At 42.3% G+C, this 18,411-nt stretch overlaps 1 protein-coding gene across 1 annotated transcript in view; it reads left to right on the top strand.

The window, feature by feature from the left end:
- LOC126481890 (sodium channel protein Nach-like) overlaps window positions 1-18,411 on the top strand; it is a 148,900-nt gene that overhangs the window by 112,560 nt on the left and 17,929 nt on the right. Inside the window, exon 6 of the mRNA XM_050105849.1 lies at window positions 15,183-15,416. Coding sequence (XP_049961806.1) covers window positions 15,183-15,416 — 234 coding nt within the window. The remainder of the gene's footprint in view (window positions 1-15,182; window positions 15,417-18,411) is intronic.

Below are 18,411 nucleotides of genomic sequence, written 5' to 3'. Positions count from 1 at the left end.
CTTAAATTCTGGGTGTTTGGTAACCAGGGAAGTATGGAAACACATCCTAATGCTGTTCGAACCACGCATGTACGCTGAGAGTTGTGTGACACCGTTCATTGTCCCGCTGGTAGATGCCATCGTGCCGGGCAAAAACAAACTGCATGTGGGAGTGGACATGGTCCACAAGAATAGATGCATATTTGTGTCGATCCATTGTGCCTTCCAGAACAACGAGATCACCCACGGAACGCAACTAAAACATTCCCCAGACAATAACTCTTCGTCCTGAACTCATCCAATGATTTTTGCAGAGGGTTTGCTTTCAGACGTAATTCATCTTAAAACACCACGTGTCATCACCCAGTTGATGTCCAGTAGCGGCACTGGATGCACTGGATGCATTAACTAGGCGCCTACAGCGGAGGACCATACGCAGCAACATTCGCCGAATGTTCATTGAGGCTCCCCTTGGCTCATATATGTGGTCACTTGTTCAATAGCTGCACGTCTCTTCGCCCGTACGCATCCCTGTAGCAGTCGTTCACCTCTGTCGTCTATGGTCCTTTGTGCACCACAATTGCCTCGACGCCTGTTTTGGGTAGCGCCAATTTTCCATGCACGGTATACTTTAATCATGGCAGCAAGCGAAAAGTTTACAAAGGTAGCCATTTCAGAAATGCCTTCACCCTTAGCCCGAAAGCCAATGACAGTGCTTTCTTGGACGTCAAATAAATCATTCCATGTCCGCATAACGACAACGAATGCACTGTTTTCCGCGTCCTCACGACACGCTTTATACGTCCTCCGCTGCCAGTGCTCCCACCTGTCGTCTGTGAGTTGTTATTGCACGATGACGTCGAACGTTGATGGTGGTCACATTAACGTGGCTGGACGGTGTATGTCTTCAATAGGAATTGAGGTAGAAACTTGTGGTGAATTTTAACGTACGCGTCGTAACCAAAAGGTTGCCTTAGTGTCAGTTTTAATTTGCTAGTTCATCTGCTTTCCGAGAGTCTTCCTGGTGTAGCGAGCTTTCTTGTTAACTCGTTCATCATCCAGTGTGCACTAAATCTAGATGGAAATAACACTGCGCAAACGGCTTTTTGTGTGCTCCGTTTCAACGCTTTCTATTGAGTTACGACTCTGTTGAGTGATTTTCGTCGTGTATACGGCAACGCACCTCCTACAGCAAAAATCATTCGACGATGGAATCAGCAAGTTGCAAGTCACTGAATGCTTATGTAAGTGAAAACCCCAGCCGATCCCTTGAGCTCGTTCGAGACGTAGAGCACACTGAACAGATTTGCACATAGTCTACAGAAGTCTACTCGTCGTCCCAGGCTAGAGTCTATTTCTCCTTATGTGTCTGCATGACGTGTTTTGCGGCGATGTTTCTCTCTGAAACCATACCGTATTCAGTTGCTACCAGCACCTAACGATGGTAATACACAACAGTGTGTTGAGTTTAGTGAATTCATTCAGGGCGTGCAGATGGAAGATCACAATTTCAATTAACGTTTGGTGTCAATGAAGATGCTACGTATCATTTAAATGGAAAAGTGAATCTCCACCACGTAGGAACACGAGGAACACAATAGTCATTTGCCACAGTCGAGCACCAGACGAACTCTCTTAAGGGTCACGTGTTGTGTGCCATTTCCTGGGGGAAAGATCTAGGGCCCATTATTTTTGTGGAAAAGTTGGTTACAAGATTCACGCACATGGATATGTTGGTGATCTGCCTTTTTCTGCAATTACGAGAACATGTCAACAGTTTCATTTTTCAGTGGAATGGGGCACCCCCTCACTATCGCCTGCATTTAAGGCCACGTAATCAGTTAAGTAAGCGACCGACAGCGCATGACATGTGGATGTGCGACATCCCTGCTGCAAGCAACAGCATGGGTCTACATCCTCCAGTGTCCTTCGTGTGAGTGTCAAGCTACGAGCTGTAAGTCCTGATCAGCTATTTCTAATAAATGCCGCCCGTAGCATACAGAATATTATAGCTCGAGAGTAAGGCAAGAAAATAAACTTTTCTTAGGAAAATAAGACGTTAAAGGAGCGCTTTGCATGAAATTTACGAAGGGAGGAATCTTCATGGAGAATTTTATAATTTATATCATCAACCACGAACACCATCAGAGAAACTCTTCGAATATGTCAGGATAAGCGTAGATACGTTTGACTGTCTCATCAGTGAATTAAAAACGAATGTTTTCTACGTGAACACAAACTTTCAGCAGCCAATAAGTGCAGAACAATGACTGACTAAGATCAGTAAGAAAAATAAGTACGAGGAGTCAGTGGTGTAGCGTTAGTGTCCAAGACATTTAATCTGAGTTTTCGTGAGTCCCAGGTTCGGGCATTGTTACTTCTTATATTTTAACTGCCTCAGCTATAATCCTATCAACTGTTCTGTGTAATAAGTTTTATCTATACTCTTTATGCTGCATTTCAGAGCTATTTTTAAGGTCTTCTCAAACTACTTTAAGTGTATACACACATATCCCAATATATAATACATATTAAAATCCTAATAAAAAATTCAACAGCCAAGGAATTTTATTGATATTTGATTGTTGGGAACGTAATTCATCATCAGTAATTGTCTATACCAAGTGTTTTCATTAATGTAAACAGTCGGTGTAAATACAGCATGTAAAATTTTTTTAAGAAAGAGATAGAATATTTTGCGAAATTATTTGCCTAAAAGTAAGAAATAACCCCCCCTCCCCATGAACCATGGACCTTGCCGTTGGTGGGGAGGCTTGCGTGCTTCAGAGATACAAATGGCCGTACCGTATGTGCAACCACAACGGAGGGGTATCTATTGAGAGGCCAGACAAACGTGTGGTTCCTGAAGAGGGGCAGCAGCCTTTTCAGTAGTTGCAGGGGCAACAGTCTCGATGATTAACTGATCTGGCCTATTAACACTAGCCAAAACGGCCTTGCTGTGCTGGTACTGACAATGGCAAGGAAAGCATTTCTGAAGAAGAGAAATTTGTTAACATCGAGGATAGATTTAAGTGTCAGGAAGTCGTTTCTGAAAGTATTTATATGGTGTGTAGCCATGTATGGATGTGAAACACGGACGATAAATAGTTTGGACAAGAAAAGAATAGAAGCTTTCGAAATGTGGTGCTACAGAAGAATGCTGAAGATTAGATGGGTAGATCACGTAACTAATGATGAAGTATTGAATAGACTTGGGGAGAAGAGGAGTTTGTGGCACAACTTGACAGAAAGAAGGGACCGGTTAGTAAGACATGTTCTGAGGCATCAAGGGATCACAAATTTAGCATTGGAGGGCAGCGTAGAGGGCAAAAATCGTAGAGGGAGACCAAGAGATGAATACACTAAGCAGATTCAGAAGGATGTTGGTTGCAGTAAGTACTGGGAGATGAAGAAGCTTGCACAGGATAGGGTAGCATGGAGAGCTGCATCAAACCAGTCTCAGGACTGAAGACCACAACAACAACAACAAGAAATAAAACAGATTGGAATAACATTTCAAGCCCCTCATTTGCTGTACATGATTTCGAGCATCATTCAAAGGAATGTCAAATGTTTTTACAGTAAATTTTATGTCTTTTAGAGAAATTTCACAAAGCATTTGAAGGATTTCTTTCACATTTTTTTTTTTTTTTTTTCAAGTTTCATTCAGAAAGCATGATCTTATTGACAACTCATTTGCCTTCATAGCCTCTTATGTTCTTGAAATGTTCTATTTTTAGTACTTTATTCAAAAGAAGCCTTTTGGCAGTTAAATATCATACCAATGTGTCTTTTCATGAACAAAAGCCGGCCTCCGTGGCCGAGCGGTTCTAGGCGCTGTAGTCCGGAACCGCGCTGCTGCTACGGTCGCAGGTTCGAATCCTTCGTCGGGCATGGATGTGTGTGATGTCCTTAGGTTTAAGTAGTTCTAAGTCTAGGGGATTGATGACCTCAGATGTTAACTCCCATAGTGCTTAGAGCCATTTGAACCATGAACAAAATAGCTAGAAATCAACTGACGTTCGAGGAGTTACAATACCTGCACCGTTCACAGCTACCGCTGTGGTATAAGTGGTTTGAGGACGTTGACATTCTCACTAAAACCGATAACCATTGCAAATAAATATTGTATTCGGGTCAAGACTATTTTTACCCGAGTAACTTTCCGGTAATTAAATATTTGTTTCCAAAGCTAGACCTCATGTTGGTCAGTTTGATACCCGATTTCCACACACTTAGTTCGGCTATGAAAATTCGGACAAAAAACCATTGTGTAATTTATAGCGAGTATTGTTTTCGCTCCGCTCAAAAATTTGACCAAGTGTTAATCATACGGAAGAACACTTCCTCTTTGCGTACTGTCATTTTAAAAAAAAATCTCTTTTCCATTTCTTGAACGGTTTACGAAATATGACGATTTTTATAACCACATGATTCCCGATGCACAGAGACAGAATGTGGTGCGCCACGCGCGACCCGTCCGCAAGTATGTAATACAAAATCTCGAGAACTAAGAGAGATATCGTTGATCTCCAATTTAAATACAATTTCGATATGGTGGTTACGTTTCATATGCAATAATGTAGACCCAAAATGAATTACATGCAAAGTCCACGCAGTGCGTTTTTATCCCTACAAACTCTTATTAAAAATTTCGTGCAGTTACTTACTTAGTTCCCTACAGCACAGTAACTACACTCCTGGAAATTGAAATAAGAACACCGTGAATTCATTGTCCCAGGAAGGGGAAACTTTATTGACACATTCCTGGGGTCAGATACATCACATGATCACACTGACAGAACCACAGGCACATAGACACAGGCAACAGAGCATGCACAATGTCGGCACTAGTACAGTGTACATCCACCTTTCGCAGCAATGCAGGCTGCTATTCTCCCATGGAGACGATCGTAGAGATGCTGGATGTAGTCCTGTGGAACGGCTTGCCATGCCATTTCCACCTGGCGCCTCAGTTGGACCAGCGTTCGTGCTGGACGTGCAGACCGCGTGAGACGACGCTTCATCCAGTCCCAAACATGCTCAATGGGGGACAGATCCGGAGATCTTGCTGGCCAGGGTAGTTGACTTACACCATCTAGAGCACGTTGGGTGGCACGGGATACATGCGGACGTGCATTTTCCTGTTGGAACAGCAAGTTCCCTTGCCGGTCTAGGAATGGTAGAACGATGGGTTCGATGACGGTTTGGATGTACCGTGCACTATTCAGTGTCCCCTCGACGATCACCAGTGGTGTACGGCCAGTGTAGGAGATCGCTCCCCACACCATGATGCCGGATGTTGGCCCTGTGTGCCTCGGTCGTATGCAGTCCTGATTGTGGCGCTCACCTGCACGGCGCCAAACACGCATACGACCATCATTGGCACCAAGGCAGAAGCGACTCTCATCGCTGAAGACGACACGTCTCCATTCGTCCCTCCATTCACGCCTGTCGCGACACCACTGGAGGCGGGCTGCACGATGTTGGGGCGTGAGCGGAAGACGGCCTAACGGTGTGCGGGACCGTAGCCCAGCTTCATGGAGACGGTTGCGAATGGTCCTCGCCGATACCCCAGGAGCAACAGTGTCCCTAATTTGCTGGGAAGTGGCGGTGCGGTCCCCTACGGCACTGCGTAGGATCCTACGGTCTTGGCGTGCATCCGTGCGTCGCTGCGGTCCGGTCCCAGGTCGACGGGCACGTGCACCTTCCGCCGACCACTGGCGACAACATCGATGTACTGTGGAGACCTCAGGCCCCACGTGTTGAGCAATTCGGCGGTACGTCCACCCGGCCTCCCGCATGCCCACTATACGCCCTCGCTCAAAGTCCGTCAACTGCACATACGGTTCACGTCCACGCTGTCGCGGCATGCTACCAGTGTTAAAGACTGCGATGGAGCTCCGTATGCCACGGCAAACTGGCTGACACTGACGGCGGCGGTGCACAAATGCTGCGCAGCTAGCGCCATTCGACGGCCAACACCGCGGTTCCTGGTGTGTCCGCTGTGCCGTGCGTGTGATCATTGCTTGTACAGCCCTCTCGCAGTGTCCGGAGCAAGTATGGTGGGTCTGACACACCGGTGTCAATGTGTTCTTTTTTCCATTTCCAGGAGTGTATGTCTTACAACGAAAAGAGATCAGTCCTTTATCGAGCGAAAATATCAAGCTGTAAGACAAGAAAGAATCAAGGTTTTTTATTAAATAGTTTTCTTAAAATCAGATGATAAGTACAGGGTGTCCCTTACAAAACCAGTATGCCTGACGCGCGAGATTCAAGTAACAATTAACTAAGTAAATCAGAATAGACACTTTAGATACCTGTTTATAAGATATACTAGAAGTGGTGGCCACGGGAATCGAGGCATCGCTGACTTCATGTGATGGCATTACCAGCAACACGCCCTAAAACTGGAGTCGTGATATTAATTTCTCTAGTAAAGTTCTGTTCAAGGTCGTCTTATGTGCGAGGAATGTCAGCATACGCTTTGCTTTCTAGTGTGTCGCTTGAATAAAAACCACGCACTGTTAAGTCCTGGGACCTTTGGGACCAGATATCTCTACTGACAAGTCTGTATTCAGAGAACACGTTGGTGACGTGGGTCACACTTTTGTTGGATGTGTGTGCGGTTGCTCAGTGTTGTTGGAATATTGCATACACCTTCTCTGCGTCTGTTAACTGTGCGTACAAAAGGCCGAAGATCTCTAGATATCTGACACTATTTAAGGTGTAACAGAAAAATATGGGGCCAATAACGCGCTTACGGGACAACGCACACCAAATGCCTGCCTACCTTCTCTGAATGAAGAGGTTCTTCTGTCCTGCGACCAGTACTTGCAAAGTGCGAGCTTTGACGGACAAAAAGGAGGTAGTGGGCTTCAGGTATCGAACTCGGCTATAAATAGGAGCGTGAGACTAACAAAGGTTCGCAGTTTGTTTGAAGTCAAGACAGCGAGTACACATTATAGCAAAACTCGCAGCACCTGAAGAAGACGGCTGGGTCGATCGTAGAAACGTGCATAGAACACATGAAAGTACACTGCTTATCGTCTGGATGTTTGTCGTGCGTCCGGTGGAGGACAAACTAACATTTGTAAAACATAAATGAAAACTTAGATCCGAAAAACAAAGTCTAAAAAGTCTCCCAAGGTTATATGTTCGTGCAGTTAAAAGATATTCCCTTTAAAAATAGAACGCTTTTTTGGAAATTAAAAACTTTGTATCCTTTGTGGAAGTTAAAATTTCGTCCAGTTTTCTGTCTTTGTTCGTGTGGGAGACACTGTTCTGAAATCGGATAATGGTGTTTAAATACCTTGTACATATATACCACTTGGTAACGCCAGGTAACGCCAAGTACCGGGCAGCTATGTGCCGGTACCGCCTTGCTTTGAATAACAAATTTCGAACATCGATCACATACTGAATAGAGCGCCGCTCTCAATTGTTCTTGTGTATACTGCCTGTTCATAACTACACGGTTTACGAGCTGCAGCCATAGTGGCGCCCTCGCTAACAGTTTAGAATCAGCAACATAACCACACTAGCTTGAGAATACCTTGTCTGTAAATCTTCTGTCGGAACCCACTGCAATTTTCCAGAGAGATCAGAAGAAATGACTAAGTTTTAACGATTGATAGGAACAGTGACTATAAGTATCCTGTCTCGCCTATTATGCCATCGCCATGCAGCCATAACAGTCTGGTGCAGCATGAGATCTTTTCTCTGGCCCTTACACAAGTCCATAGACATCTCGACATTCATTGTCAAGTTTGTCATTCTACTTCTTTTATTGGTGAGTTTCCTATTCTTGCGTTTTAGATCACCATGAATAAAAAGGTAGTCATTTCCATTTTCTTTTGTAATACTTCATCTACTGTTAGAGTTTCTTCTTTCTTTCCATCTTCTGGGGCGTACACGCCTATTATCGCTGAACACTTTCTGGTTCTTTTTTTTTTTTTAAGTCGTGCTATTATTCGTTCGTAGATGTCAACGTAATTTCACTTTTTTCTTTTATTGTCTACAAGGACTGCAACGCTGTAACGTGCTGTTGCGCTCGGACCTACACCACTATATACATATGTAAAACATAAACATGTAGTTCTTCCACACCTCTTTTTCGGGCCTGGCCTATGTTAATTTCGTTTTTCCTATTCCCGTTCGTCCCAAGTGAGCATTTTTCAATGAATCTATAATTCCAGATCTTTCCGTGTGTTGGTCGTCATAAGACCCATCCGGTTTAGACTGAGAATTCTATGTGTTGAAACTTCCGTTGGAAAAATCATCGATATGTAGCCAGGTAAGCAGGTAGTGGTCATCATGAGATCCGTTGGAAAAGTTACCGATATCTAGCTAGGTAAGCAGGGAGTGGAGCTGCTATCTTAGGCCTCCTGACTTGGCCTTTTCTGTTGGGGTTTCTTTCCCAGAAAAGTGCCCTCATTTAGGCTCACTTTTCACGATCTACCTTTAGCAGTACTCCATATGGAATACATTGTCCTCGGACTGTGATGTGGACGTGGAAGTGGATTTGCTGATAGAGCTGCTAAGAAGTTGTAGCCAGAGGTTTCTCAGAGTTATGTTGTCCAACTCATCTTGCGTGAGGTAGAACATTTGAGATCATACGAGACTCTCGTTTCTAGTTTTTTAATATTTTTGAGATTTATCCTATATCTACATCTACATCAAGAATTGGACCTTTTGGTTCGTTCCGTCCCCTTCAAGTTTGGACAAGCCATCTATTCACTGATTTTCCTAAAGATCTTCTGCCTCTTGGTTTATATTGTCTTATGACTTTAATGATTCTTCCAACTGTCATACGGTCCATACGTTCTTTCCATCTTCTGATATTGTTTTATTGTGTCAGTTAAGTTTTACATATTCGGTCAGCTCGGATGTCATTATCAAAGTAATTCCATCCGTGTACCTAAGGAAATTCATTTCACATGTTTCTACTCCCTTTTCATTTCTCTTCTCAAGAACCCAATTTTCGCATCCATATAGCCATAACCTTAGAGAACTTTAATAGAGTATCTTCGATGGCTTTCTTTTCCAATGTTCTCCGTAAAGTTCCACAGAAACAGCCAAATAGGTCTATCTTATTCTGTATTTCATTGTTTACCCTGTATGTAATACTACAACATAAATATTTAAATGTATTGACTTGCTCTATGATCTGCTTGTAAATTTCAATCTTAACTCGCATGGGCTGGTCTAAAAAAGTACCACTGATTTTGTCTATGTGATGGAGACGTTCAGATTGTATTCTCTCGCTATTTTACTTAAATTAAAGACAGCTTCTTGTTAGTCATTTTCATTCTGACTAATAATTACTTGGTCGTCAGCAAAAAGTAGTGTGCTAACATCCACATTGTTAATTTTAAAATGTTTTGTTGTCTGTAACCAAGTTCTGGTTACACCCTTGTCTAACCACTTGGTTAATTTCAGCCATATTATGTCCGGCGCCTGCTCTTTTTATTTGTATTTTATTCATGTACAAATGCTGTAGAGCTCTTATAAGATGAGATGAAATTCCTCTGTTTCTTAAAATTTCTCACAATTTGTTTCGATTTGCTTCATCAACTACCTTTTCGCAGTCAGTGAAGGCAAGAAAATTTGGTAAACTGAATTCACGATGTTTTTCTATTAGTTGTGTCATGGTGAAGATAAAGTCTGAATATGATCTGCTTTTCGAAAACCATTTTGGGCGTCAGACAGTACAGTTTCAGAGATTGGCGATAGTCGTTTTGTTAAAATTCTAGCATACAATTTATAACATGAATTGAGAAGACTAATATCTCTGTAGTTCTGACATTCGTGTATGTTCCATTTCGTATAAACTGAGCATATCTGGGCTACATTCCACTTTTAAGCTACCAGTACATTACCACTTCACCAGTACATGTTCATAAAATCAAGTATTCTTATTTTTGCAATATTTTGTGCATATTATATCAGTTTTGTATTGGCTTTGTCACACCCTGGAGTCTTGCTGTTTTTGCTTGACGCTATTGCATCTTGTAGCTCCTCCAACGTTAAGTGCCCATTCCTACCTGGTTAAGACAGATTCACCTACATATTTTGCGCACCCATTCAGAGTGTTTTATAGTATTGTAACTAATTAGGTTCATATATTGTGTTTATTTGCAAACTGTCCTCATTTTGTTTAAATATTACAGTATTTCGCATGCTTAGTCTTTTCTTCCCCTTACGTCATGTTCAGTGTATGTAATACATTTTTCCCAACTGTGATTTTTTTACTTATATGAATTTTCTTTTGGCAGGAACTGATTTTCTTTTATAATCTAGTCTCAGATATTGATACTCCAGGAAATTCAAAATTTTTAAGTGGGCATGTTTCTTATCTTCAACTACAATACGGACTACGTATTTAATCGTCCCTGTATCACAGGCCCTGTTTGAAAAAACTTTTCTTTGTTGTGCCAAGCGCTTCTGTTGTTGCTTTAACTAGTGCTTCCTTTACATTATTCCTTCATATTGAGATTTATTATGAGATAAATTTGCGTCATTTCCTCCACCCCTCCCCATTCCATGAAACCAGCAAGGGCCCCCCACACCCTTGGTTAGACCTGGGATGCACTCTTGAGACATTTCGTATTATACTTAGGGGAGAGTCGGTTAAAACAGGTTACTTAATAAACAAAGTGGCATATGTAATGAACCATGTCTACCAATCTGTTGAGTTTTTTAATGTCCAAACTGTCCACTTACAATTGGGCATGAGAAACATACATTTTAAAAAATGCCTCATCACAGAAAATAACTTTTTACACTTGTGTCAGCACCCCATTATATCAGACTAGTTGGATAAAACAGGGTACTACATTATAATGAAAATTAAAAAAAAACTCCATTTACAAACCCTGAAAATCACTTCATGTCCAAAAATCACATTTATCTGGTTCATCATCATCATTAATGCCGGCGCACTGTTCATGAGCCCATTCACTAATAAGACTTCACTCAGCCTTCTTCAGACTTAGAATTGGAGAAAAGTTCATTACAATAAATGCAAGCTGTATTATTATCTGCTCCTTCCTCTTATGACGATATGCTATACTCCTGTACTTTTCCAACTTTCTTTGCTTTCTTCTGTCCAGCATTTCTGACTTCAGTAGGCCTAGAACTGTTAGAATGTGGCCCCATTTGAAGTTTCCTTTTGGGAGTCTTCCCCTTTTTCATAGAAGACTTCAGTTCGTCCTTATAAGGCGGACTTGTAAGAACAGCTGCCTTTTTCTTCTTCTATCAGATTTTTGTTCCTTTCTTTCAGCTATCGGTACTGCTTTTATGTTTTTTATGTCAGTGTCTCTTGTTTCAGCAGGCTGATACATCCAATCACGGAAAATATCTGCATCCAGTGGGAAGGTTCCAGTTTTACGGAATGGATTTAGAGCAGTCTCAATAGAAGCAGCTTTCATGAATGCTGTCCCATACAGCCCTGCAACTTGATTGATGGTTATCACTCGTGCAGGATGACACTGAAGGCACTTTCGAACGTCTTGAGAGTAATAAGTACTCAGTGGGGCCATGAATGCAACGTCCAGAGGCTGCATTCGGTGGGTGTAGTGTGGGTGTAAGCATAAGAGATGAACACGGTTTTTTCTAGCCATATCAATAAGTTCCGTACTCTTTGTGCGTGTTGAGTGACCACCCAACAGCCGAAGGACGGGTTTCACTGCAGTTAGTTTAGAAAATTCAACAAATCGTTGAAACCACTTCAGGAAAATTCCTTTCTGCATCCATCCACTTGGGTGATACTCCGCAGTAGATCCTGGCGGAGTATTATCCAGCAGCTCAGGCTTGGGTCTTTGTCTAGGGAACACAAACATTGTGGGCATATAAATTCCAGAAGTTCTGATACAGCTTACAGCGGTCACTAAGATGCCTCTCTCCGCAGAAACCAAACCGCCAACTTGACGTTGGTAAGCACCTTTTGATTGCTTATTAGGGACTGTTGTTATTCCTGTCTCATCCGCATCATAGACCATCGGCTGTGAAGTTGTACCCATTATAAAGTTCTAACAGCAAACCAAAGAACTGCTTTACCACTGCACGGTTAAAGCCCATTGCTCTGGCAAGAGATGTTGGCTCGGCAGAACGCAGGCTTATTTCCGGATTCCTCTTCAAAAACGAATAGAACCAGCATGCACTCAGTCTTGCTGAAGTTACGTGGCAAGTTCTTTTTGTCTGCCAGTTCGAAAGCAAGACTCCACACCTCATCGATGGTCAATCCAAACAATCTGCTTTTATTAACAGGATATATTCAGCCAGTTCATTTTCCTGCTCGTGATTAAGTACAGGTTTGTAGCAACCTAGACTTAAAACAACAACAACAGTAGCAATAATAATAATAACTGAAACAGTTTAATTAATATCTTCTAAAATAGTAAATAGGCCTACCCTAGTTTGTAGCATCCTCTAAACACATTCCACTCCGGGCCTTTTTTAAGCGTGCTTCCAGAGTACTCTGAGGAACCCTGAAGGACTTTGATGCTTCCAAATAGCCCATTGTTTGGATCAACTTTCATACTATCTTGACTCCATGACTGTTAAGTTTCCTTTTATAAGGAGCCATAATTATGGCATAATTTAAGTCAGATCGTGTGAATAACAATAATAATAATAATAAATTTTCTTCTAATAATTTCAGAAATCACAATAAATTTTCTAATTGAACAAACTAAATAAACAATTTGAAAATCGCAAACGGCTATTTTTAAATCAGTTCGATAAAACTGGGTATTACCCTGTTTTATCAAACTTAGTAGCACCGTGTTTTATCCGACAACGACATGTTAAGAACAAGTTGATTTAAACAGCCCCTGAGCGGGACAAGGATTTTGAAACGCTCAATGATCTGTAGTGCAGACGACATTTAACTTACGTCATACTTATTTTACAGTCTTAAAAATAGTGTCTTGCAAATATAAACGCACAATTCACAGTCGAATATTACAACAGAACACAATATATTTTTCCATCGAGAGAACTCTGAGTTGCTTTCAACAGACTGCAGCTTGTGAGGTAACGGGCGAGTTGTGGCGCCCTGGAAATCGTAGAAAGTTGGGAGTTGTGGCCGCGCGGGGGCCTCTCGGCAGCCGCAGCCCGGCACCAACCACGTGGTGTCGAAAGTTAGCTGAGCATGAGGGGTAGCCCCAGCTCGTGGTCCAGCTGCGTGGCTGGGAATTCCATGATGACGTTGTGTCGATGAAGGAGACACGCCGGGAGTGCCAAAGATGGCGGACTTTGTGAAACCTTAATGGCAGACATTTCACATTTCGTATAGAAGTTAATAGTATCCAGATGAATCATGTTACCTCAAAAAGAAACATGTACATTACCATTATTCGCACGACGATTCTGATGGTGTAATCAGATTTTAAATACCTTTATTAGTTTAAAGTTTAGTATCTGACTGTAAATTATACAAGTACGGCCCAGCAACGAATTTCCAAAATGTAAACGGTTCATCCGATTGCGTCGATCGACGTGTCTTTAGAAAGCTATTAGTGTGAACCTAAATTGGCATAAATTACAGGCATGTAACTTGAATAGTACTTGAGTTATTGGAGGTCAAAGTGGCCGATTACGATCGATGGCATCAGATCATAAGCACTCCACAGTTACACGAAAAAACGGTAGCAGCATGCTTATAAATATATTTATTCTTCTATGTCTTTGTTTATGTCTGATATATACTATTCATGAAGAAATTGGTTAAATATTTACTGTGTTTTAGAAGGCACAGAGACATTAGGCTACTGGCCTATCTTTTGTTGTTATTCCTTTGATATATGTTTATTTAATTGTTTATGTATTTAATAATGTATGTTAGAGCGTGTTTGGGTCCAGCCATAGGAATATTTATTTAATTTCAAGTTATTTAAATGTAAATTCAGTAGTTGTAAAGTGTTTCGATATAGTTGTATGTGTGCGTTGGCTTGAAGACAGGGCAGGACCGCTCTAGCCAATCACAGCGATCGTTCCAAAAGGGACACTTGGAGAGACTATATGGAAGTGAGGGGGTACGGGAGATGACGCGAGGCAGTGTGGAACAGTGCGGCGCGAGGGACGGTCGCACAGGACACAGAGAGTGCTGGACACGAAGAAGCGATGGACAGTCGCGGGAAAGACTTGGAGAGTGCAGCAGTTCGTGCGTGGTTGCAGGAGATAGAAATATTTTGTAGTGCCGACTTGTGCACATGTGAGATTTCTGTGGCTTCTGCAGTGAAGACGTAGTATGCGTTTAGAAGTGAAAATCTCGCGAGCCATGTTGTTGCTCATAACTGATTACGTGAAGTAGGAATCTATTGTTTCCCTGTTATTTAACTTATATTTTATTTAATTGCTGGACCATCGACACCAGGAAGTGTTTTGCAGAAATGTACCACATTCTCAAAAGTACTTCTACTATCGTACTCATCATTTAAAGTAGTTAAAAATAGTACCTGCAGATTTTATTTAATTGCTATCTTTTATTTATAAATTTCTACGTTACATTCGCAATTTTCGAGTGATAGGAACCTTCAACATTCGATTCATATGTATATTCATATTGTATACTGTAGACTCAGCAGTATTTGGCTTGTAATGCGGCAACTACACATCCCAGCCCCTAGACAACGAAACCAGCCAAAACTTTCAATATTTCAACTCCGAGTCTGTTGGTGCGTAGTTGAAGGCCTGACCACACCATCAACATTTCATGTATGTTTTTGAAGGCCTGCAAGCTACATCGAGTGGGAAAGAGGTTACTATGTTTACCGGGAGTTGGCAGCACATGTCAGACGAGAAAAGTACGATACCGTGTTTCATCAGACTACCCGGTTTTGTCAGACTCTTCTCTACTCAATGGACATACGTTTTGTTGTTCCAGTCGTCGCTCCAAAGACTGGTTCCATGCTGTTCTACATGTTTGCCCTGTGCAAGCTTCTTCATTTAAAACTACAACTCACATTCACTGGAGTGTTACTGTATTTAAGTCCTGCTCACTCTCTATTTCTACTCTCTACACGTCCCTATATTCCCGAATTATCTAGTCCTTCATGCCTCGGGTTGTATCCCAACATCCAACTCCATCTTTCCGTTAAGGTGTTCCATAAAATGACGTAAATCAAGACGAATGGCAGTGTCGGAGTAGTGAGACGGAGGTCCCGGACGGCCTAACTTGTGCGCCCGGACTGCCGCAGGAGACCTGCGGTTCTACCGCGTGGACGACGGCGGCGCGGCAGAAGGTGGGCAGTCGGCGGGCGCGCTCAACTGCTCGTGCCTGCCCGACTGCCACGTCTACGCGTACGGCGTGGACGCGCGCTACGAGGCCAGCCCCGCCATACGCGCCGACGCCTACATCGACGTCTACTACTCAGAGTCTGCCGCCGTCTTCTACCTGCGGGAGCTCACGTTCGACGCGGCGCAGCTCATCGGTGAGTTCCCTGCGGTATTACGCCAGCCACTTTGCTTCGGCATACTGGGAACCTAGCTGAAGCACAACTGTCATAGTCCTTGATCTGAAAACGAAACGAAAACACGTATGAGGTTCACCGTTTCTCAGCAAGATGGTCTTTACTTAAAGATAGGGTACATTTAAACTGTCACATGAAGAGAGGAAATGTCAAACGTTCTGAAGTGCCAAATCTCGCATTTAGCATGAGGATTCAAAACACAATGTATCTGTTTCTGTACGTAACATTCTTGTATCTATAAATTGGGAAGGTATCCCGATATCACAAAATTCTGCTGCTCGTATCACTGCATAAAGTAATGAGATAAATTATAAATTAAATATACTGTAAAAGAAAGTTCTAAGTGCTATACCAGGGAAGTAACTGGTTCTAAGTACTGTAGTGGTGTCTGACACCAAATTTAGTGCCAACTTCTGCCACCGAATGTATTAGGATGACCAAATGCAGCGGGAAGACACCAAATGTAGTGGATTGGTGCCAGGACGTAGAATGTGCCATATTAAAACTTGGCGAGAACTTTCCAAATAATTTATTTGTTTCCAATACAGCGCCCCGTTCACCTCGGTCGGCGTCACAGGCCCCCGCAATGCTGAGGCCACTGCCCCGGCGACCCAGTGCAAAGCGCTGTTGTGTGTCGGCCTTGTAGGACCGCGTCGTCAGGGCTGCGCCGAAAGTCGCCTCACAAATATTCCTCCAACATTCACTATGGGCCAATGAGAAAGAGTTAGTGTGCAAAGGAGTGGGATACGGATTTAGGAGTGGGCTACAGATGAAGAGATACACTTGGAATTCCATGCAGATGTGGATACTGCAATAAGAAATACCAGAGCAGTCAGTTCAGTCGAAGAGAAGTGTACATCTCTAAAAAGGGCAGGCACAGAAGTTGGAAAGATAAACGTGGGTACAAGAAAAAACCGAGGGTAGCAGAAGACATACATCTGTTGGTTGACGAAAGAAGGAAGTAGAGCAGTGGAATTCAGGAATACAGAAATGTAAGTCAGATAGGAATGAAATAAATAGGAAGTGCAGGGAAGCTAAGGCGAAATGGCTACATGAAAAATGTGGAGAAATGGAAACAGAAACATAGAGTGCAATGGGAAAGCCACTGCTAAATGCAGATGAGAGAGCGGATGGGTGGAGGGAATAAGTTGACAGCCTTTATGAGGGGGGAGGGCTTATCTGATGACACGAAAAAGAAAAAGTCGGCGTCAATAGGGAAGAGTAGGGGATCCTGTAATGGAATTAGAATTTAGCTTTGGAGGACTTAAAATCAAATAAGGCAAAAGCGGTAGATAACATTCCTTCCGAATATCTAAAATCAGTGGGGGAAGTGCTAACAAAACGACTATTCACGTCCGTGTGTAGAATTTATGAAACTGGTGATATACCATCAGACTTTCGGAAGACATCATCCACACAATTCCGAAGATATAAGGAGCCGGTTAGTGCGAGAACTGTCGCACAATCAGCTTAACGGTTCATCCATGTTGCTGACAAGAATAACATACAAAAATGAGAAAGAAAATTGAAGATCTCTTACACGACGAATAGTTCGACTTTAGGAAGGGTAAGACACCAGAGAGGCAGTTCTGACGTTGTGGTTGATAATGGAAGCAAGACTGAAGAAAAATCTACACACATTTATAGGATTTGTCGACCTGGAGGAACACTGTTCGACAATATAAAATGTTGCAATATGCTACAAAGTCTGAGCAAAAACTACAGAGAATGACGGGCGATATACAATATTTACATGAACCAATAGGGAACATTAAAACTGGAAGAACAAGAACGAAGTGCTCGGATTAAAAAGTGTGTAAGACAAGAACGTAGTATCTCGCCCCTGCTGTCAGATTCTGAAAGTGCAATACTACTGTCTACGTTTTCTTCTTTTGCTTCGTTAGGACCCTTGTTTTGCCCGTCTTCTTTCTTACCAATACCTCTTCATTATATCGCTCCTTCTGTTTCTCTTCTTATGTTAAGACAACTTTGATTTTGGTGTCCGGCCACCTGTGACTAACCACCAACCCTTTATACTTCTACGTTTTACGTAATAAAGCAAGCAAAAGTTTTCTGTGCTGATAATTTTTACTCGGGGTGGTAATTTTACCTAAGAAACAACATAAAATAAACTTGTTCACAATGATTGTAGGCTATCAACGGTACGAGAGCATGGTCTACCACATGACTAGATCGAAAGGCATCCTATCGACGACTGCAGGCTGTGGCGCACAGTCTGTAGCTCGAGCCTATAATCGGTATATTTCATATAAGACCGTACATCTTCGGTTATGCCAAAGTTGTTCATTTATTTACTAATGTCAACATTTTCTGGCATTGAAAAATCCCTGAAGGATAGTTTTTATAATCCGTTGACTCCTCCTAATGTCTGAGTGGCAAAAGACAAATTTTTGTTAGAAAATACTTAATAACGATTACTTGATTCCCGCCAGAATAAATGTACTTTTCCTACGTACCTCTTTGTTGACGTCACAAGCGGTTTCTGCATCGGTACCACATACCACTGACTCTGAAAGCGCCAGATAGCCAACCGCCTCTGCTAGTCAACGTGGGAACCTACAGCTCGCGCCTTACTCCATATGTACTGCAGCGCAGTGCTGATACATTCACTTCATATAGGTGAAATAGCAAAACTAGAAAAAAAGTAAAATGCGCTCTTAATTGCAAATTAGGGATACCTTGTAAGATGATTGATAAGGTACGCTGATGACACTGATATCCTCAGTGAAAGTAAAGAATTACGGGATCTGTTGAATGGAATGAACAATCTAATGAGTACAGAATATGGATCCAGAGTAACTCGGACAAAGACAAAGGTAAAGAGATAAAGCAGAAATGAAAATAGCGAGAACCTTAACATCAAACTTTATGATCACGAAGTAGACGAAGATGCGAAACCTAGGCAACAAAATGAGCCGTGGTGTACAGAACAAGC

This window comes from Schistocerca serialis, chromosome 5, assembly GCF_023864345.2.
Source record: "Schistocerca serialis cubense isolate TAMUIC-IGC-003099 chromosome 5, iqSchSeri2.2, whole genome shotgun sequence".
Taxonomy (NCBI): domain Eukaryota; kingdom Metazoa; phylum Arthropoda; class Insecta; order Orthoptera; family Acrididae; genus Schistocerca; species Schistocerca serialis.
This window is presented reverse-complemented; position numbering and strand designations above follow the sequence as displayed.